The sequence below is a fragment of the Mandrillus leucophaeus genome, unplaced genomic scaffold (assembly GCF_000951045.1).
Source record: "Mandrillus leucophaeus isolate KB7577 unplaced genomic scaffold, Mleu.le_1.0 Scaffold271, whole genome shotgun sequence".
Taxonomy (NCBI): domain Eukaryota; kingdom Metazoa; phylum Chordata; class Mammalia; order Primates; family Cercopithecidae; genus Mandrillus; species Mandrillus leucophaeus.
In genome coordinates this window covers 2037347-2060492 of record NW_012102821.1, presented here as the reverse complement: position 1 = coordinate 2060492, position 23146 = coordinate 2037347, and the positions used below count along the sequence as shown (strand labels likewise).

Here is a 23146-nt window from a genome sequence, read left to right as displayed (position 1 = left end):
AAACCATTCTGAAAAATAAAGGAGGAGGGAATACTTCCAACCTCATTCTACAAGCCATCCTGATACTAAAATCAGACAAAGACACATCAAAAAAGAAAACTACAGGCCAATGTCTTTGATGAATACTGATTTAAAAAATCCTCAATAAAATACTAGTAAATTGAATTCAACAACACATTAAAAAACCATTCATCACAACCAAGTGGGATTTATCCCTGGAATGCAAGGATGGTTCAACATATGCAATCAATCAATGTGACACATTAACAAAAGGAAGGACAAAAAACATATAATCATTTCAACTGATGCTGAAAAAGCATTTGATAAAATTCAACATCGTTTCATGATAAAATCCCTTCAAAATAGTGGGAATAAAAGGAACATAATTCAACACAATAAAAGCCATATATGACAGATCCATAGCTAGTATCATAATGAATGGAGAAAAATTGAAAACTTTTCCTCTAAGATCTGAAACATGGCAAGGATGCCCACTTTCATCACTGTTATTCAACATAGTACTGAAAGTCCTAGCTAGAGCAATCAGACAAGAGAAAGAAGTAAAGGGCATCCAAATTCAAACAGAAGCAGTCAAATGATCCTTATTTGCAGATGACATGATCTTATATTTGGAAAAACCTAATTAGAACTGATAAACATTCAGTAAAGCTGCAGGATACAAAATCAACATACAAAAATCAGTAGCATTTCTATATGCCAACAATGAAAAATCTGAAAAAGACATCAAGAAGGTAATCCTATTTACAATAAGTACAAATAAAATACATAGGAATTAACCAAAGAAGTGAAAGATCTCTATAATGAAAATTATAAAACATCCATGAAAGAAGTTGAAGAGGCCACAAAAATATAGACATATATTCCATGTTCATGGGTTGGAAGAATCAATATTGTTCATATGTCCATCTGACCCCAAGCAATCGACAGATTCAATACAATCCCTATCAAAATACCAATGACATTCTTCACAGAAACAGAAAAAACAATCTTAAAATTCATATGTAATCACAAAAGACTCATTCAATGGAATGACCCAGAATAGCCAAAACTATCCTGAGTGAAAAGAACAAAACTGGGGGAATCACATGACCTGACTTCAAATTATACTAGGTTGGTACAAAAGTAATTTTGGTTTTTGCCATTTTTGCCATGCAGTTTCTCCATTAATAAGAATCTTATTAATATTGAAGTAAGCTTGTAATAAAAGCATAGTTTAATTTCATATTAGAATGTGTTTATATTGTGTCAATAATATAATTGTTCACATGTTTTGGAATTCATTAATTATAAGGAAAACAGAATCATTCTTATCTTTGATAAATTTTCTGTGTTCGTAAATTGCAAACTTCTGAAATCAGGTGTTTTTCCAACAATAAAATGACTTTTGTTGAAGAGGTTCTTAGAGTTTGCTTTCTTCAATGCTAGATCAATGTGTTCTTCAAATTTTGAAACCTATTGTTCTTTCGCTTTAAGCAGAAAAGGAAGCCCTGTTATTTTCAGAAGAACAGGAAGAATTTATTTGGTTCCAACTTAAGTATTTCTGTCCAAATCTGATTTCACTAGGAAATCTGATTTTCTTTTCCATAGGAAATAGTGCACAGATCTTACAGCACCAAAGAAAAAGCTCAGCCCTGCCTATGGGGTACTGGATCAATGACAATTCTGATGTCACAATATCTCCAGCCTACTAACCAAGAAACATTCAGACTGGTGCAATGAACAGAAGTTGCTTCTATACTCCTTTTCCCTTTAATATTTATTGCTTTCCTTTTCCCAGCAGAAAACACACATGCACATGCACGTGCACACACACACACACACACACAGAGAGAGAGAGAGAGAGACAGAGTTCCTAATCCAATAAGGCAAGACCATGTGATGTATGAGCCATCAAAGAGACTACTGGTACTAGACTAGGGGTTGCTAATGAAAGTGCAAAAAGTATGTTATGCTTTTTGAGAGGAAGGTGTTGGCTGAATGTTTTATTCCATTTGGGCTGCTGTACCAGAATGCAATAAACTGGGTGGCTTATAAATGACAATAATTTATTTTTCATAGTTTTAGGGGCCTGAAAGTCCATGAACAGTACGCGGCAGATTCAATGCCTCGTGAGGGCCCACTTCCTGGTTCATTGATGGCCATCTTTCTGTTGTGTCTTCACAGTGGAGGAGGCAAATGAGCTGTCTGGGGTCTCTTTTACAAGGGCACTAATCCTATCCATGAGGGAAGCTCCACCTTCATGACCTAATCACCTCCCAATGGTCCCACCTGCTAATATCACCTTGAGGGTTAGAATTTCAACATACAAATTTTACAGGGAGAAACATTCAAGTCTAACACACTGAATTTCATCTGCCCAAATGTTAGTGAGAGAATGCCTTCCTGAAATCAACGAGAGTTGGAACTTTGCTTGCTTTTTACAAACTTATACCCCACTAATCAGTATATCCAAGAATCTGGGTCCCAACTTGATAGGAACAAACAAAAATCCACTTTTGAGGAAAATATTTACAGTCCACACTGTTATGTATATCATTTCACAATAAGTTTTAAGGACAAAACCTGAGTTCATTAGTAAAGTGAGTAAATTTTATAGTTATGTCTTCCAAAAATACAAAAAGAATAATTGTATTGATAATTAAAACATCCAATAATGCTGGAATAGGCCAGGCACAGTGGCTCACGCCCATAATCCCAGCATTTTGGAAGGCCAAGGTGGGCAGATCTTGAGTTCAGGAAATCAAGACCATCCTGGCTAACACAGTGAAACCCCGTTTCTACTACAAATACAAAATATTAGCCGGACATGGTGGCATGCACCTGTAGTCCCAGCTAGTTGGGAGGCTGAGGCAGGAGAACTGCTTGAACTCAGGGGGCGGAGCTTTCAGTGAGGTGAGATCGCTCCACTGCACTCCAGACTGGGCAACAGAGCGAGACTCCATCTCAAACAAACAAACAAAACACACACACATCCAATACTGCTGGAATATAGGATTTAATGTTACAGGATTTCAAAAGGCAAAAATATATAAAAAGTTATATTTTTAGTAATATGTTACATTATTTTAACTAAACACAAATAAAAATAATGATCCCACTTGGGATTGAAGACTGCAATAAGTACATGATTAGTAGTTATTCAAGATTCCTGAGTCCTCCTACTGAGCCAAATGCATATCACGTTGCTGGTACATCCATCAGTACAGAGCCTGTGGACTAGATTTTTGAAGTTCTTAAGATTCCACAAAGCTAAAAGAATGGTTCTCAAAGCATGGCCCCTGAACCAACAGTGTCAGTATCACTTGGGAACTTGTTCGAAATGCAAATTCTCACAATCTCCAGCTACTCAAAAACTCTGGGAGTAGGCCCAGTAATCTGGTTTACAAAACTGTGACAGCCACCCTCCAAACTGACTCCATAACGATTGGTGCCTGCTATTCATGTTTTTTGTGTAGTTTCGTCCCATAACAATGGTGCTGACTTGTGTAACAAAGATAATGTGGCAGATGTGTTAGCTTATGGCATCATAAAAACATTGGGCCTTCCTCCCTGCTCTTTCTCAGATCCCCTGTTCTCTGGAAGCCAGCTGCCATGTTGTGAGGATGCCCAAGCAGTGCTATGGAAAGAGGTTCATGTGGTAAGGAACTGAGGCCTCCTGCCCTCAGCTACGCAAGTGAGTCATCTTGGAAACACATTATCCAGCCCGAATTCAGACAGTTTGATTGTAACCTTAGGAGACACTGTGAGCCAGAATCATCCAACCAATCTGCTCCCAGATTACTGACCCATGGAAACTGTGAAAGAATAAATGCTTATTATTCTTTTTAGAATCTAACTTTTGCTTTGCAGGAATGGTTTATTAGCACACAAACCTTTTGTGTGATTCTGACACATGCTAAATTTTGAAAAACATTGAGCTAAAACATTCATTCACTCACCAAGTAATTATTATTTGTATCTACTATGTACCAGGCTAACAGCAGAAATACAATGATGGGCAAAACAGACACAGAACATTCCTTGATGCATTCTTTTCTTTTCCTTCGTTGGACTTATCATACTTTATAACGATTTTATTTACGTTTGTCCTGCAAGTTTTGGGTGGGCAGGACCCTTGCCTGGTTTCTTCACCACCAGGTTTCAGGGGCCCAGTCCTGTGTCTGGCACACAGGAAGTGTGCAATTAATATCCACTTGAGTATGACCCTTACCTTCCTTGCTCATTACCTTTCGCCTATATGGATTCAGGCCCCAGTAACGAGGCCTTGAATAGCACTAACAGCACTACATTTAAGGGGCTCAGTAACATCTCCCTGGGAATCCAACTGCCGCTGGATAATCTCCATACAAAGAAATGTCTTTTGTGTTCAAAATAGTCAGCTTTTTAGAGTCTCTCTATTTCAAACATGCAGATTCCTAAGCATGTATAAAGAAAATGTATGCAGTGGATGTGTTAGTCTGTTCTTGCAGTGCTGTAATAAAATACCTGAGACTGGGTAAAATATAAAGAAAAGAGATTTAATTGGCTCATAGTTTCGCAAGCTGTGCAGGAAACATAGTGCTGGCATTTGCATCTTAGGAGGCCTCTGACTTGGCAAGGCAAAGTCAGAGTTGGTACCTCACATGTTGAAAGCAGGAGCAAGAGACAGAGTGGGCGGGAGTTGGTGCCACAACGATCTCAAATAACCAAATCTGTAGTCCCAGCTACTTGGGAGGCTGAGGTAGGAGAATTGCTTGAACCCAAGAGGCGGAGGTTGCAGTGAGCCGAGATCATGCCACTGCACTCCAGCCTGGGTGACAGAGCGAGACTCTGTCTCAAAAAAAAAAAAAAAATCAGAAAACAACCAAATCTCATGAGAACTCACTATCATGAAGACAGCACCAAGCCATGAAGGATCTGTCCGCATGATCCAAACACCTCCCACGAGGCCCAGGTGAAGTGGGGATTACAATTCAGCATGAGATCTAGGTGGGGACAAATACCCGAACCATGTCAGAGGGTTTAGAAATGTAAGTAATTGCATGGGAGACTATAAGGATGGACACATTAGGAAAGGTTTTAGTTCAAAAATATTGGAAACCAAAAGCCCTATGAAGCCAACCATGTGTGCAGTTATGTGTATATATATGTATTTAATGAGCACATCAGTAAAGGAAGCGGGGCACACTGTTTCACCTCCAGGGCAGCCCCTTGTGGATCAGAACAACCAGAGGCCGGGGACACTGCCAGGGTGATCTTTTGTGATGGTGACCGTCCTGCTGACCGGTGGACCCAGGGCTGAAGATGGGACTGTGCAAACTGAAATGTTCTAATCCCTTCTAACAGCTCTTCGATGGGTTCTTTCGTTCAGCAGCTGACGTTAGAGGTTAGAGCACTTGGAAACAATGAGGTGCTGAGACAACAAGTCAATGCCTTCTCAACATGACCTCAGTACATGAAGGGGGCATTTGGAGAACATTTTTTTGATAACAGAAAAAAAAAACAAACCAGTCATTGATTTTTAAAATTCTCATAGCAGACAGATTGAGATGTGGGTGACATCATTTTACTGCTATTTAAGGATGTTGGATAAATTATAAAACAGATTCTGGCTCTCAGCCTATTTATGATCAAGATCAAAGAAGAGGGGCAAAGACTACTGCAGTCTTGTGGGTAATCAGAAGGTGCTGGAGGTTTTCTGAGCAGAACTCATCCAAGCTGTCTCCACTGCCCATCCTTGGTGAGGGTTCTCACATGCTTCACCATGACAAGGCACAAGGGCCACAAATAAACTTAACAACGCCAGACCACATCTTCTGTTGCCTCTTCTATCCTCGCCCAACCCTAACCGTTACCCACAGAACACAGCCTGCCCAGTGGGCACTGAGAGATTTCTTATCAACTTGCTGTTTTTCATTCTTTTGTGACTAGCAAAACATAACAGTGCTGTCCTACATAACTTTCTGGGACAATGGAATTGTTCTGTCTCTGTACTATCCAATATGGTAGCCATCAGGAGCATGTGGTGACTCAGAATTTGAGATGGGGCTAGTGAGATTGAGAAACAAAAGGTTTCCTCTTATTTAGTTTGAAGAAATTGAAATGTAAGTAGCCATATTGGTCAGTACAGTGTTAGAAAATAATAATGATTATTAGTACTTCCATTTCTCATCTGTGGATATTCAGGGTCAGAGGATTAAGTAACTTGCCCAAGGTCAGCAAGCCAGCAAGCGGCCGAGAGGAATTCAAACTCAACCCATCCTCTGCCACCTCAACCTCTTGCAATGACATCAAACTGCAGCCCCTTCAAGTCAAAGAAGCCTTAAAGATAATCTTCAGCTTCTGAAACTTTAAATTCTCAGTAAAGAGCTTTAAAAGGAAGCTGGCTATACGTGGCATGATTTCTTTTAGCAAAAACAACATAGGAAAGTACTTTTTTTTCAGTTATGACTATCTAACTTGAATTTTTTAAACCACGTGTTGATAATAAGTGTATCTGACAGGCCCCTCTAACTGTGCTTTAAAACTTTTGCTCTAATCAAATATTAGCCACATGAATTTATGAGAGGGTGAGGATATGAAAAAGACTTTATTAAACTTCTGTCACATCTTGTTATGCTGTCTAGGCATTATTCTATCCTGTTTACTCTTTGCTGACAAACTAGATTATACTTTTTTTCCTAAATCAACAAGATCCTATGAAACCACACCAAAGATAAAGAACTTAGGATTTCAAAAGAGTGATTCAGAAACAAAGAGTGTCAAAGGCATGAGTTTAAAAGGGAGAGAAAAAGCTGAGCTTATGGAAAAGAGTATGCAGTCATATTGTAAATTTTTTTCTTAAATTATATGTAAAATAATTCACATTATTACAATACCAAAAACCCACTCTAAAATCTGCAAGCTTCAATTCAGGATACCTGTGTGTCCTGAATTCATAACCAAACCAGTGTTGTCTCCACAAGTCTTTCCTTTATTCATGGGGAACCACTGTGCAGCCCAAGAAAGGAAAAGGGTTGTAAATTCATTGAAATTGGGGAAGAGAACATTACAGTTCTTCATAGACAAAACCAATATCGTTTGGTTCTTGTGTAGGTTTTCATATTGCCAAAAGGGTCTAGGATATTCCTTAATATTACCCTACTCAGGAAATATCAAAGAGACAATGGGGTGATGAGCTAAAACACAGATAAAGAAATGAGGTAAAAACCAAAAACTCTGAGGATCAAAGCTTGACCAGAAGACAATGTAGGCCCAGTGTGATGCTCTTGTTACATAAAACCCATCTGTAGATGAAAGACACTCTTCGGTGAAGAGAGCTAAATGAGATACTGGAACTAGTCTCATCAAAGCCCCTACCAACTCATAATCTTGAAACACAACACACTCTCCTGTGGTCACAGATTGAGCTCCACAACCAAGCATGGCATAAGCTATGTGAACAAGCATGGGTGGTAGATTCACGATGCCGCATATTCCTGGACATGCCTCCCTCACCTCCCTCAAGAGGCGGGGTCTATGTTTTCTCCCCTGGAATCAATAAGCCCTGAAATGACTCTGGCCAATAGAATTGCACCTGTGATGCTGTACCAGTCCCTAGGTGTTGGCCTTAAGAAACTGGCAGTGGCAGAGAAGAATTCAAATTCTTGAAATTCAAATTCTTGATTTCCTGTGTTTTCGAACGTTCTCCCTGGGATCCACAAGCTGCCATTTAAGAAGTCCAGTTACTTTCAGACCACCATGCAAGAGAGACTATGTGCAGGCACATGGTCAACTGTCCCAGCTGAGGTGGGCCTTTAGCCATCCCTGCAAAGGCACCGGAGGGATGTGGGAGTGAAGTCATCCCATAAAGCAGTGGAATACACCAGACGACCTCCATGGATGCCACATGAAACAGAAAGAACTGCCCAGCTAGGCCTGTCCTGACCTATAAAATCATGAGAAAAATAAAACAGTTCTTTCTTTTACACCTTGAAATTTTGGAGTAGTCTGTTACACAAGTGTTTCTTTTTTCCTTAGTTAACCTACCTTTCCTCCAAAACCACCTGTTAATGGCTCTTACTGTACAGATGGAACATGTCTAATCTGAATAACCAAAAGCTGAAATGCTCCAAAATTCAAAACTTTTTGTGTGTCCACATGGCACTCAAAGCAAAGGCTCATTGAAGCATTTTGGATTTTTGGATTAGACATTCTCAACCAGTTAAGTATCTGTGAATATTCTGAAATCTGAAAAAAATCCAAAATCAGAAACACTTCTGGTTCCAGGCATTTCAGAGAAGGTATTCTCAACCCGTATAACATGACTGTATATTTGTTAAATATTAGATCTCATCCTGTCTGCCCCCCACTCATTCCAATTTTTAATATGACACCTACCAATGAAACCAGAAGAAGGTGGGTTTGGCTGAATCTTCTCTTTAGTGTTCTCCTGGATAATATCCCAGAGCTGCCATATAAATTTAGGATGAAGAATGTAAAATGGCTGATTTGGGTATCTCTGACGATGCTGAATATATGGAGTGAACAGGTTGTAATCCGGTTTTTTGTACCACTAAGGAAAAAAAAAAATCAATGCAGTCAAGTAGAAAGAACTAAACCGTGAAAGGAGACAGGGCATGGCTGGTTGATTCGAGGCAGAGGGGCCAGGCTGGGGCTAGAGGATGGGGAAGGATCATGACTCATTCCCTCTACAGATACTTTCTCATTGGGACGAGGGGATGAAAACAAAGAGAGACCAGGGTGCTATCCCTAGCAGAGATAATGCTTTGTGCTTTAGTCAAATGAGAAAAATGGACTAGGTCACGGATCAGCATCCCTCTTCTGCAAAGGGCCAGATAATCAACACCTTGGGCTTTGCAGGCCATAGAGTCGGTCGTCTCTACTCAACTGTACCATCGTAGCACAGAAGCAGCCATGGACAATAAGTACTGAATGGGCGTGCTGTGTTCTAATAAAACACTATTTATGAAGGCAGGTGGTGGCTAGATTTGGCCCATGGGTGTAGTTTGTTGGCCCTTGGGGACTGGATCAGCGTATTTCAAAAATAAGTTTTCCAAATTTCATCTATAGTGACAGAAATTGTATTGCTGCTGCCTGGGCCTGGGTTGGGGCTGGGAAGATTGACTAGGATGGACTGACAAAGGAACTCTCTGGGGTGAAGGAAATATTCCAGTTTTTCATTATGATGGTAGATAGATGAGTATATAGATTGGTTATCATTCTTCAAAATGTACACTTATATTTGTTTACACAATGTATGCTGTTGTATGAAAAATCAGTAAGGATGTTTTTCAAAAAGGAAATTTTCAGAAGCGTCTCAGCTGTAACCATGACATGGATTTGGAGAGGGTGGGTGGGAAGAAGCTTAGCTCATAGAACTCCCTTTAAACAGACAGCAGCGGTGTATAGTGGGTATACGTTAAGATCACAGGTAATATTTCACTAATGAAATGGCACTGTCGCTTTAAAAGCTTTGAGAATGACTGGACCAGAGTATCTTTCCTAAACGAAGCCCCAAGCCATGTGGCCCTGGCAAGGGAGCAAGAGGAATGTGGAGTCAGAGCGAGAGTCGCTCCTTTACCCTCCCTCCTCTTGGGGCCTCACATGGCAGTAAAGGCCTTACAGAAAGCGGACTTGCCACTGGGATTTTAGCACTGCCAGGTGGCCAGCTCTGTGCCCTGGGTTGGGCTGCTTCCAACAGAGGAAGAAATAAGGTCCAACAGCTAGAAACTCTCAGTCTGTTCACAAATAGCAAGGAAGCTGCAAGAGTTTAAAACCAGGGAGCCTCAGGCTGGAAAGGAAGTTGAAAAGTTCAAACACCCATCTGATGCTTGATTCTCAGTGGAGGGTACATATGAGAATCAAAGAGCCCTCTCAAAAAATATACATCGAGGCTATATATATCCTACATTTCTGGAGATGGGGCTCTGACAGATTTTGAAAAATACTCTCCAGGTGATTTTGACTTGCACGCCAGGTCAGGAATTGTAAGTAATCATACGAGGTAAATGTCCAGCCTCAGTCTCAAGGTCAACAGTGACCAACATGCTCCTTCTCCAGGAGCTGCTTCTACCTTGGGAGGTTACCTCTCGAAGAAGCAAAGACCTTTCCCTGACACTCATCTTAAGAAGGTTGCATCCTCTCTGGTCTTCACTAAACAAGTCAAAGACACTCGTTTACAGAAATGACAGCATCTCTTACTAGGCTAAATACTATCCATCTTTTCCAGCCCTCATTGAAAAACAAGCATGCTGGCTTTTCACGAAAGGTTTCACCAAAAGTAGCTGGTTGCTTGTTTAGATAGGCAATGATTTACCAGAATATCCCAAATATAACCTGTTTGTGTTTTTATGGCTAGTAATAAACTTGTTTCAGCCCTATTGCATAAAATTAAGTAGATTCAGAAGCAGAAGCCAAAGAGGAACACACTCAAGAAAAGCCTGGAACAGGCCCCATTTAAATAAAAATGAGCTGTGGATTCACAAAGTTGAGATTCTCGTGCCAATCACTTTCAATTTATTTCAAAAGGTCTTCCAACTACTTGAAAGGTAATGTAGCCCCAACACAGTGAAACAATTCTGACTGTAATCAGTCAACCCTTTAGTGTAACTAGAAATTTCTGAATATTTAGATATTCTACATTTCCCCCACCTGGCTGCCCTGCCCACCAATTCTGCACAAAAGCACTTTGGCATTAGATGACTAATGTTCACAAGTGTGCTACTGTAACTGGGTATCAATGCGGTATTCACAAACATGCATGAAATTGATATTGATGGGTACTTTCGTTGTCTGTCAAAGCTTAATCCTCGCCTAGATCTTATGATCAATTAGTCAAAGCCATTGTCTGACTGTTGGGGTGGGCGAATCCAGGGAAACACTTACCAGGTTAAGATTTGCGGAATATGGCGCAGGATCCCAGGCCACCAAAATGACGTCTTTATACAGTGAACTGTCAATGAAATGATGGCTGGGATTGGTCAGGATCTGCAAACACACAGAAAAACCATTTCGAAGCCAGGGTTTGGTTTTTAAAAATTGCATTTTAAAAAGAGGTGAAAATTAAAAAGAACTAGGACAAGAAAACGGTGGCTCAGACTTTGTAGTTTCTTCTGGGGGAGGGAGAGACGCAGGCATTGCATGCAGAAGCACTTAAAGAATGTTTAAGGAAATTATTATTTTATTTTTTTTTAAAAAAACACAAGTTCTGACTTTTCACCAGCAATGTACTCATGTCTGGTGGTACTGAATCCAGATCCTGAAGGATGCAATTCCCCAGCTAATTCAAGTGCCACAACCTCTTCTACAATTGCCTCCACGTGTAATTTGGAGAGAGCGTTGCAGGTGTGGATGAAGTGAGTCCCGAAGGAGCCTCCAGCGTGCCAGCTTCCCTCTGTGGCCCTACCTAGTTCTAAATGAATTCTTCAATCTCAGCTGCCAATCATCTTTTTAAAATTATTGTTTCAGGAAAAAACAATGTATTATTTTCCCTCGGTTTTAAGACACATTTTTTTTAACCATTATTACGATATACTTTTTTCCTTCACGTTAAAGTTTCTAAGTTAGAATGTATGTTACAGATGATATGTATTCTAATTTGGTGGCATTTATCTCCTCCTTTGCAAAAAGTTGTTATTAAATGAATGGCAGATTTTACAGTCAAATGACATCTCTGAATTAAGGAAATATGGTAATTGTTTCTTACCTTGAGGCAGGCTGCCTGGTGCAGTGAACTGTGCAGAAAGCTAATCTTTTGTTCTGTAAGCAACTCACCATAAATCACTCATCACCTCATTTTTTCTACATATTTTGAAACTCCAGAAATTGTTGTGGTTTGTTCTGAGGATAATTTTGCTATACATCTGCAAGGTATTCTTATTAAGAACGTGAATAAACGAGGTATTTTCATTTCCAATTAAATAATTCCTTTTCATTTTTTAAAATTTCCAAATGGCAGACTAAAGTTGCAAAGATCTCCTACGAACTCTCAGATTTTATACTTTGCTTTCTCCCCTTTATATTCTGCTTTCTTTATTGCCATTTCTTCTAAGTTTAACTTTGGTCAGTTCACAAAATGCAACATGCTAAGTCTATGATTACAAATATGTATATATATTTCTATTTCTACTGATTTTTCCTTTTAATCTTATTCATTTCCTCCTATTCATGTCATGTCTAAATTACCATTTCTCTGCAGTTTTCCTCATTAATTTGCATTAATTATAAGATTGATAGAAATAAACAAGTACCATGGTCATAATTAACCAGGTAACTTCTCTTCACTCATCCAGTTAAACTCATTTCTCTTCACTCATCCAGTTAAACCTAAGAAACACACATCCATGAAAACACTTCATCTGTCTTACCTGCGAATTAATGATGCGTACGGTGGTTTTATTCCCAACATCTTTCTCATAACCACGTGTAGGAGCAGAGTTAAATCTCAAAACTGCATCATGAGAATCTAAGGGCACATAAGTGACAAGCTTACTTTTGTTCTCTGTAGAATCACATAATCTAGGAAAAAATGTTAAAGCAAACCTTTCAATACCTGAAGCTAATGATACACCATCAATAAAGTTAAGATGTCCCCACATGATTTGCAGAGAATTTACTCTTCATTGAGAATGAGATCTTGGCTAGAGGAAACATCAATATGGATATATATATATATTTTATATATATAATATATATGTATATATAATCTGTTCAATTATGGGCGATACTGTATCATCTAAGTGATATTTAGATACCTGCTACCTTTACGGCATTCTTTACAAGTGTCATGCTTGATGCAGCCATTCTCCCAAAGCTTCCAATGCATCTTGAGGGAGACTCTACTGGAGCAGATAAAGACACCAGAAGGCAAGAGCTGCTTTCTGGTGCTGATGTATGCTTAAAAAGAAAGCCAACCCTTCAGCAGAGATTCTGCATTTAATGTCGAAGAAAGAAAGAAAGCCAGTCCTGACTTCCATGCAACCTGACGTACTGCTGCCGATGGCAAGAATACCTGTGTGAAAGCAACCTTAGAGCATTCTGCGTTAGCAGCAGACCAGACCGCTGTAGCCCAGAGGATGGGCAAGATGGAGAGACCCCCAATGCCACCAGCTGCCAGGGCTCTTATGTTCTATAACCACACACGGTGCTTCACCAAAGTTGAACTATGAATGCAACATAAATCTACATCTCACCTCATTCAACCTGACAGCCCAACTTGCCCAAGTTCTCTGAATGCTGGGCTGGGAGGACCTGGATGAAAACAAGTTACCCCTATCCTGGAGGCTGACAAGGTGGTGAAGAGTGGGAGGCACAGGAAAGTGGGTTCACCTGATTTAGCACTGGGAAGAGGGGATATGTTCCCTTTGCATAAGGCAGTCTATAAACATACATGTGTCTTGAAATTCCTAGAAACCAGCCTGAAGAGTCAATGAGCAAGAAAGCAATTTTCTAAGGGCCATCTTTAGCTGCAAATATCTCATGCAGATTCCAAGCTCCGCCTGGAGCAAGGACAGTGCCTGTCTGTGAGGGAGAGGTGAAAAGAGGTATTTCTGTCATGCCTAAGGGGAGCTGCATGTACAGTCCCCGAGTCCCGCACAAGTGCCTAAGGCAGCCGCCTTCTTCCCCAGTCCCTGCTACCTGCTCCTTTGGAGTCTTCTTGCTCTCCAAATAGCAGAAACTTACCATGCATGCCCCCACTAAAACAATGTGAAAAAAGGTGTCTTCACTGTCAAGCCCTGAACTAAAAGAATTCAAAGTCCAGCTTTAGCGCCAAAATTAATCCACTTTTGGAAGACGTGAATGCGTAGGGTGTAGGTGGCTATGTCATCAAAACCCTGCAACGTTCTTTTAGGGGAAATTTTGCAGGAGTTGGCAAACTATGACCTTCTGGCCAAATCTGGCCTGCCACTTGTTTTAGTAAATCAAGTTCCACCATAACGTAGACACATCCACTGTACACGCTGTCTATAACTGCAGAGTTGAACTGTTGAGACAGAGACAGAAACATGGTTCACAAAACCTAAAATATTTACTACCAGACTCTGCAAAAAAGTCTGCCAGTCTCTAGATTCAAGGGGATCTACTCTGGGTATAAATGATGCCAACATACGTAAATGCCTCCAAGTTAAAACCTGTTCTTTACTTCACAATTTAAGGATTTGTTCATACTTTATTGAGATAATGGATTTATTATTTATTTTTATTGAATAACGTTTTGTCAACAAATTCAAATAATATTTGAGGTGGAAAAACTAGATTACCCAAAACAGTAGACTCTTGAAATTTATTGATAATCCAAACACTTTTTAGGGATATGGAATATATCTACTGATATTTACCATACTAGAAAGTAAAACAGGGAATTTTTAAATGTCTATTAATTTATTTTAAAATAGAGTTTTTTTCAATTTAAAAAAAACCCTGTATTTTCAAAAACCAAAAGAATACTGAGAAGACTGGCACCATTTTCAATGTTTGCAAGTCTCTTTTAGGTCTGGTTTTTTAGAAAGTTGGTTTCTCATATCTGCTTTCGAATTCAACTTGTTGCAATATGTTGTTTTATTTGAAGTATATGAAGGCTCAGACACATTGTTGAATTGAGAAAGCTATTTAAAGAATCCTTTCAAAGAACTGTGAATATTCTTCTTTGATACCTAACAAAACTCTACGAGGGCTAGTTTCTTAGGGTTGGTTATAATTTGGAATCTGAAACCTGTCAATGAACTTTTCGTGCTCTGTTACATTAAAACTTGTGGTCTGTTTTTCTCTTAAAATGGACCTTCCACTCATGCGTAATTGTATAATATTGTACAATGATCACCTGAAAACTATCAGCTAGGCATAGTTATATATAAGTTATATATATATATATGTTAGGCAGATCTTCCAAATGGTGATGCATTTTGTAATAAAGAGTTGAAACACTGGCTGGGCGTGGTGGCTCATGCCTGTAATCCCAGCACTTTGGGAGACCCAGACGGGCGGATTATCTGAGGTCAGGAGTTGGAGATCAGCCTGACCACCAGGGAGAAACCCTGTCTCTACTAAAAATGCAAAAAAAAAAAAAAAAAAAAAAAAAAAAAAAAGACAGACAGACAGACAGAAAGAAAGAAAGAAAGAAAATTAGCTGAGCATGGTGGTGCATGCCTGTAATCCCAGTTACTCGGGAGGCTGAGGTAGGAGAATTGCTTGAACCCAGAGGGCAGACGTTGCGGTGAGCCGAGATCGTACCATTGCACTCCAGCCTGAGCAACAAGAGCAAAACTCCGTCTCAAAAAAAAAAAGAATTGAAACACCACATTGGTTAGTATCACCATGGAGTTCACCAGTTTTTAAAGTCTGGATAACTTCCAAGTTCATGGTTCAAAGCTTGAATTTTATCATTGGCAAGAAATACTATCAGTTATTTTCCTAAAAGTGACACGCTCCCTTGATTCCTTTTTGAGAACATATCTGTCAAATATCCAAGTCTGAATAATTAACATTTCTTTTCAAGTTGAAATTGCATTTCATGAAAAAAGTGGCTAGTTCGGCTCACAATGCAATCACACAGGGGCTTTTCCTTTGTGAACTGGCACACATAAGCGTTTTTCTCCTATTTCCCCATGAGTCCCACTGAATCTGAAAAACCATGTATTCAAAGGTTGAGCTTTGGGTTCTGCTGCCCTGACTTGTGCTAAGAAGCCCCAGTCCCACGCATCATTGTGTTTGTACCACCAGTGCAAATGTCAACAACTGGAAGGAAAAGAACTCTGAGTATACTTATCACAGTAGTTTTTTCTCATGGACCCTCGAAAGGGCCTTGGAAAGTCTAAGGGTAAGCTTAGCTCTCACTGTGCCAACTGCCAAGCCAGGGCAACCCTCTGGTTGCAGACAGTGAGAGGAGACTCCAGACAGCGAGGTGACTGCAGGTGCTGGGAGGGAGTCACCCCGAGCCGGAGGGGAAGTGTGATGCCAGCAATCCTCAACCCCAGCTCTCTCCAAACCATGCTGACAACCCCTCCGACACAGCCTAGCCAAGGGCCCCACGCGGTGAGTGCATTTCTATTAGTTGACTAATAAATGTGAATTAATTGCATCACCCTTGAAAACATTCCAGCATTTAAATGCCCGTTGTCTTATTGTGGAGCTGTGCTCTAAGCCATTCAAGGACTTCACGAGGCACAGGGCACAGAAACATAAAGCAGTGTAATTCCTTTGGAGGTGGTATTAGTCTGCAGAGTTAAGAGGCCACCTGCGTGTAGAGGACAGCGAGGCAGGGTCATGTAGGCTTGTGGCTAGGCCCAGTGCAAGCCCTCTATGAACAGCCTCTATGAGCAGCGTGGGGTGGGGATGGAAGGGGAGGGTGCACTGAGACTGTCGTCTGTCACACAGGCATATTTTATAAACGTACACCTGGCTGTGCATGCGCTGATAATGCACTGTGAGAACAGAAGCTGTCCATTCCTATTTAGACAAAAAGGAATAGGTCAGACAGCAAACGCAACGGGAAGAAAGTCAAGTTTCATTTCTGGAGAAGGCATTCCCAGGCCAGAACCATGCTGTGTTGACCTTGAGAATGGAGCCAGACAAGTGCATCCATGGAAGGAAAATTAAAGTCCTTCAAGGAGCTGCTGGGCCAGCAAGCCCTCCAGCACCCGGTCACTGCCCTGCCCTGGGGCCCATCCCCCACATCCCCCTCCTCTCCTACGCTGATGAGAAAATTCACACAGCGGGAGAGCAAGCCTCCAGTCACTAGAGAATGGCCTACCTGGGTTTGGACGAAGCGATGTTTTCCCAGCACCGCGGAGGCCCTGTTTTTCCCCAGGACCTGTAACCCTCACCTCCTGACTTACTTCCCTCGCAGCCTCAAGCCCAGGCTCTGGCGTGATCTCTAGAGCAACTATCTGCGATGGCTGTGCATTGCCGGCACAGGGGTGAGAGCTAGTGTTTCTGGAGACCCACACTGAGGTTTGAACCCAGGTTCTGCACGTGTGACTGGAGGTATTTCCTTATCTATAAAATGGGAACAAACTTATCTATCAGTCAGGGTTGTAAGGTTTACAACAGTTAGCACAAAAAGAGCATTTTGGGCCGGGCACGGTGGCTCATGCCTGTCATCCTAGCACTTTGGGAGGCTGAGGCAGGAAGATCACTTGAGGTCAGGAGTTCAAGATCAGCCTGGTCAACATGGTGAAACCCCATCTCTACTAAAAATACAAAAATTAGCTGGATAGGGTGGTGGGCACCTGTCATTCCAGCTACTTGGGAGACTGAGGCAGGAGAATTGCTTGAACCTGGGAAGTGGAGGTTGTAGTGAGCCAAGATTGTGCCACTACACTCCAGCCTGGGCAACAGTGGGAGACCCCCTCTCAAAAAAAAAAAAAAAAAAAAGGATTCTGAACAGGGCCTTGTCTGTACTATAAGTGGTATCTATGATTACAATTATTAAGTAAAGTCTAATTTTCAGAGTGGCTTGCAAGGACATCTAGGAAGATGATCTGCCTTCCAAGTTGGCTTCTCTCTTCTGTCCCTATGAGCCCGTGTACTCCCTGTAGCTCTCACCACCTGTATACCACGCTGTTTCTCACTTCCATATGACGCCGGGCTTTCAGCTTGGTCTCCTCTCCCTGGAGCAGTCTTTACCAACCTCTTCCCTCTGCCCCGCCACCAGCCCTCAGGGGAGTTAGGAATTCATCATCATTTCTGCCTTGTCAGCCTACCTATCTCCCTGTCCTTCTCCAATCCACAACACGGGAATTGTCTGTTTACCACTGAAGTGTGCCACTATGGATGCTCGGGCCCGTGACCTCTTCAGTTTTGTGTCTAGCACAGGATCTGGTGGAGAGTTGGTGACCAATAAATAACGCTCATCGGAAGAGTATATGGACCGCTTTCTTCTTTCTTGCTTTTTTTAAAAGTAACAGGACACGTCACATCTCAAGCCCTCTCCACCAGTCTATGCATCCCATCCCCAGTCTCTCCCTCCACGTCCCACTTCCCATGCACTTGCCAGAATCTGAGTTTCAAGTACACAGATCTTGGTTTCCCACATGAAGGCTATCACTGGTGGTTGAGAGCAGAACTTTCTCCTCCGTAACGTGTTTCCACATGAATGCCAGTAGCACTGCACAGAAGCAAATTATTATTGCTCATATGCAGGGGTGAAAACAGATCATCTTATGACTCTAGGAGAGAATGATCCAGGTTTCCAAAACAATTAGTTGGTTTTTCAATAACATATTCATAGCGAAAGTGTTTACAAATGCTATACTTTCCTAACCAAAACCAATTCCTTTGTGTGACTCAGTTCCAACAGAAGGGTAGGCGGATGGGGGCCGCACTGCCAGTGGAACAAACACCAGGGGGAGCTAAAGGCTAGCCAGTAAGCAAACCTGAGACTGACTGGGTCTTCCCTGGACATAAGCGTGTACAGGTGGCCTCCTGGCAGAGCGGAGGTAGGGCTGATAAGCACTGACCATCTGAGATACTTTCTAGCTCTGTCTTCAGTTTTTCATAAGATTGTGATCTTTGGTAAGTCTTTTGATCTTCACTTAGCCAATTCACAAGTAGATACTTAGGGACCAACATGAATTTAGCTACAGCTGCCCCCAATACTCTAAGCTGCCTAAAGGAATCTGCTGCCAGAGTTTTTGTATTCTGCAAGCCATTCATAACTACGTGAGTTTGCTTGCATACATTCAGGTGAACAGGGAGGAGCGAGGTTTACATGCACCCGGCATGTAAACTGCTGATGCTGAGATACCAACTTATACAAATGAAACTTTTTGTTTATACAAATTGAGCCACGCTATGGTTACATGTTCTTAAAATAGTAGATACACAATCTGATCCAAAAGACCCTAGACAAAACAATAAAGATAATTTTAAAGAAATTTCCAGGCATGTTCTTCAGTTGTGATTCTACCGTTCTTAAAGGCATGAAAAATAAATTAGATTTGGATACTAGAAATTAACAAAGATATAACTGGCATTTCAAGTTTCCCAGAAACATGGACTTCTCAGTGTCTTTCATGCTCTCTTCCAAATTCTAGAGTTTATAAGATTCTGGTCAGGGATATTTATGCAGAAATAAAGGACAAGGGACTGCTCACTGGCATGCAAGAGCAATCCAGATCTTCACCTCTGATGCAGAGGTGTTTAAAACAAAACCAAACCGGAAGCAAGTTACTGCCTGCTTCAAGCATAATACTTAAATTCCTTCTCTACATTATTAATATTGGCCCTCAGAAATGAGAAAGAACTGTGGTGTTATTTCACCCCGGGGACCTCTTAAACCACTGCTTCTTCTTAATAAATTGCAGGCTGCTCTGCTCTGGCTTTGGCTACAAGCTTATGTGACACATGGACTGTGTTATTATGAGCCTGCTGTAATGTCAGCACAGGGACACAGGGACCCCAGACCTTGATTCCAGACTCACTATCTTGTTTTTTTTTTTTTTTTAACTTTAAAAATATTTCTCATTTAGCCTCATGCCCAAGGACTTCTGCTGAGCTGAGGTCTCGGTTTCTGAGCCTGCCTACAGTGGCTTCACCCTATCCTAAGACAACTCTGGAATATGGGCCACTCTTCCAGGACACAGAACGACTAATGGATCCACTTAAAATGAAGACAACAAATTTTACTTATTTGTAAAGAGGGAGCAACATTCCCTGAATGTCGCTTCCAGACCAGTTATGACCTAACACTGCCTACTGTGAGAGTGTACAGGACGCGATTGTCTTACATCTGGACTTGAGGCTGATGCTGTATTTGATTCACATTTGTTTTCCTGCTCCTAGTACAGAGTCAAGCACACATTAGGGGCTAAACACATATTTGTCGAATGAATGAGCCTAAAGGGCCAAGCTGCTTGCTGACTGGTGCAGCAATGGAATTAGCCTGGGAACGGGGGCAGTTCTGGGAGCAAAGGGATCGGAAACTGCTGAGGGAGAAAGCCCAGCTATGGGAACACAAGAGCCTGGGTATCTCCGGCAAGACAGGGTGAGAGGCTGGGGCAGGTAGGGAAGTGAATGTGATCCGGCCAGGAAGGGGAATTCTGAGGAGGGCCAATGCTGGCCCATCTGGTGCAGAACCTACACCACTCTGCAGGAGGCAAATGTATTTGAACCCTGCCATGCCCCCATCAATCAAAAAAGATTAGAACTGGCACTTCAAAACTAGGAAGACATAGCGATGGCTCATGTTGTGTGCCATCTTGGCTAGGCCACAGTGCCCAGCTGGTTGGTCAAACACTAGTCTAGATGTTGCTGGGAAGGTGTTTTTAAGATGTGATTAACAGTGAAATCACTAGACTTTGAGAACAGCAGACAACTCTCACAATGCAGGTGTGCTTCCTCAAGCCAGGTGAATGCCTGAAGAACAAAGACTGAAGTTTCCTTAACAAGAAATTCTGCCTCAAGACAGCAACAAAGAAGCTCCGCCTGAGTTTCCCATCTGCTGGCCTGCACTACCTATTTCAGACTCGCCAGCCTTCACGATCATGAGAGTCAAGTCCTTAAAATAAATCTTTCTCTGTAGAGACACATATCCTCCTGGTGTGAGTCTCTGGAGAACCCTGACGGATACAGGAGTCGGGAAACAGATGTGCTCCAGCGCTCTTGACAGGGATGTGAAGACAGAGCCTGGCAGGGAGGGAGGAAGCCCAGGTGTTGCGTGTTAATTCATCTAGATGTGTATAAGAGACAGGAGCCTGGCAGGGAGGGAGGAAGCCCAGGTGTTGCGTGTTAATTTACCATCTTGGAGAAGGTCCCCGGTAGGTGCACTGGCAGAGCCCCAAAGGTTGGATATGCGCCAACAGTTGGGAGGCCAGAACTTACGCTCCCATGGGAAAGATGTTCCCAACAGCAGCTGGGCTCTTCTGAGAGCCCACAGTAACCAACATGATCTTCATGCACCCTGCTCTTTGGAGCTGATGCCCTGATTGAGCAGCTCTTGCTTTCCTGCCTCCTCCTCCTCTTGTTCCCTTCCCATATTCCCACTGCAAGATGGGTTCACCCGGCTTTCGGGGCCAGCCTGGGAGCCTATCCATGCAGACTGTGGTTTCTATGGGATACGAAGTCTGAACAGTGAGAAGGACACTGGAAGCAAGGGGCGGCGCTTTCCTTCCACTGCCCACTGGCATCAGCTATGGGGAGGGCCCTTCTTGCTCCCCAGCATTCCCCAAATCCTTGCTCTAAGAGTCCCCCGAAGAGTACTTCTTCTGTGACCCCAGAGAGACTCATTCTGCGCCAGCAAGGGGAAATCACCTGAAGAATCTCCAGCTCCCACAAGAAACACCTGGTGTGGAGACCCCAGCCTGCCCCGCCAGTGAGATCCAGAGGCGCGCACGGAAAGAACCAGCTCCCAGGGACACACTGGCTCAAGACAAGGCGACCTGGTCCCCGCACTGAGACCTACCTATTTCCTCGCCCAAGGAGGAGTTGAGGATTGAGCCTGCAGACATGACGACAGCGCAGCTGCGCAAGCCGCGCGGGTGCAGCTGGCTCAGGGGCACGGCGGGCACCAGGCGCCGCCAGCCCAGCGCAGAGAAGGGCGCCTCGGTGCCGTCCAGCGTCCGTACGGGCGCGCGGCTCCGCAGCTGGCACAGTAGCTGTGCCCTGCTCAGCCCGGTCTCCCGCTTCCCGCGGAAGCGCACCCCGTGCTTGTTGGCGGTCAGGTAATCCTTCATCGCCTTCTGCAGGCGTGGGTTCAGCATTTTGGAGGAGACGTTCCCCTTCCAGAGCCGGTACAGGAAGGCCCTGGACATGGAGGAGTACAGCCTGTCGCCGTCGTCTCCCTCCTCCAACACGTGGCTCCTTCTCTGCCTCCGGTGCCTCTTCTTCACCCGCCTCCTCTGGACCTGTGCAGCCGGAAAAGCCCCATCCCGCGGGCCTGGCTCCCTAGGGGAAGGGAATCCCAATGTCCCCTGAGTGTGGCTGTGCCACCCTGGCTGCCCAGCAGCAAAAAAGTAGTCGTCATCCTCCGGGTAGAAAGCACTTTGAGATTTTCTTCCCACCTGGGATGAAAAAAACTCTTCATGTTCAAACCCATGTTGGGACTGGGCCCATTTCTGCGGGTCTCCAGGCCCTGCGTGAAAGGAACTGGCTGGGTGGGCGCGGGACAGCCCCTGACGTGCGTCCAGACCCCCAGGCGGGGAGGGCTCGTGCGCGGCGCCCATGATGGCCCGCTGCTTCCCCTGCACCGGCAGGAGCCTCCTGGTCTCCAGGAAGGAGAGGGAGCTGGGCACAGGCTCAGCGGGGTTGCTGTCGGTGAAGTAGATGAAAATCAGCAAAAAGAGGAGCCCCCAAGCGAATATTCCGAAAAGCATTCGTTGTCTCCATTGCTTCAAGTGTGGTTTCATGGCAGGTCTCTGCGGTCAGCACCTTGTGTCTTAAAGCAGATGGGTGGCAGAATGAACCTGAAAAACAGCCAGATGGCACAGTTAGCCAAACATAGGGCATCTGCTCAGATGCTGCTGGGGACATTCTATCCTGAGCAGTGTTTCTGTAGGTGGTGGAGTGGGGTTGTAGAAGGGGCACTAGAAACCAGAATCATCCAGGAGTTTTAGCTAAATCCAGGTGTCATATCTGTCCCTGCCCCAACCCCACCTCCCACCAACCTCTGCAAAACAAGAGATCTCACCATTTCAGGTGAGTCTTTGGAGAGAGGCGATGGATGAGTGTATATTTGCAAAATCTTCCCCATGGGACTCAGGGACAAGTCCGCCTTCCCACTTTGGTAAGACAGTAGGGCCCCTGCCCACAAGTTCCCCCTACTTTTGAGATTATAAAATTCCAATTTGATAAAGCAAACCCAGAGAGGTAAGCATAGTTTGCCCTCTCTTGTCTGCTTATCAGACCACCAAAAGCTCACAGCTCATAGATATTACAGTAGCTGCTGTGCACTTCTAAGGAGTGACAACCGTATCTGATTCTTCCTGTTCTCCCCAGTCTGGAAGGCTGCCTAGAACATACCAGAAGTCCGCCGATGGCACTGAATAAAACAATGCTTCACTGACTGTGTCTGCGGGTGAATGTGATTTCAAGGTGCCTGAACAATGTCCTCAAGACTACCCTCCTACTTCACCCTTACCATGAACTTTTGGTGAGATAAGAAGGAAGGAAGTACATTAAAACTTTAAATAGGAGGAGAGATGAGGAGAGA

General features: G+C 43.0%; 1 protein-coding gene across 1 annotated transcript in view; it reads right to left on the bottom strand.

The window, feature by feature from the left end:
- The window catches only part of ST6GAL2 (ST6 beta-galactosamide alpha-2,6-sialyltranferase 2), a 40460-nt gene extending 18036 nt beyond the window's left edge, over positions 1-22424 (bottom strand). The window contains exons 1-4 of the mRNA XM_011984680.1: positions 21401-22424; positions 12369-12466; positions 10888-10989; positions 8380-8554 (exon numbers count right to left, since the gene is read on the bottom strand). Coding sequence (XP_011840070.1) covers positions 8380-8554; positions 10888-10989; positions 12369-12466; positions 21401-22343 — 1318 coding nt within the window. The 5' untranslated portion in view covers positions 22344-22424. The remainder of the gene's footprint in view (positions 1-8379; positions 8555-10887; positions 10990-12368; positions 12467-21400) is intronic.
- Between the last annotated feature and the right edge of the window lie 722 nt (positions 22425-23146).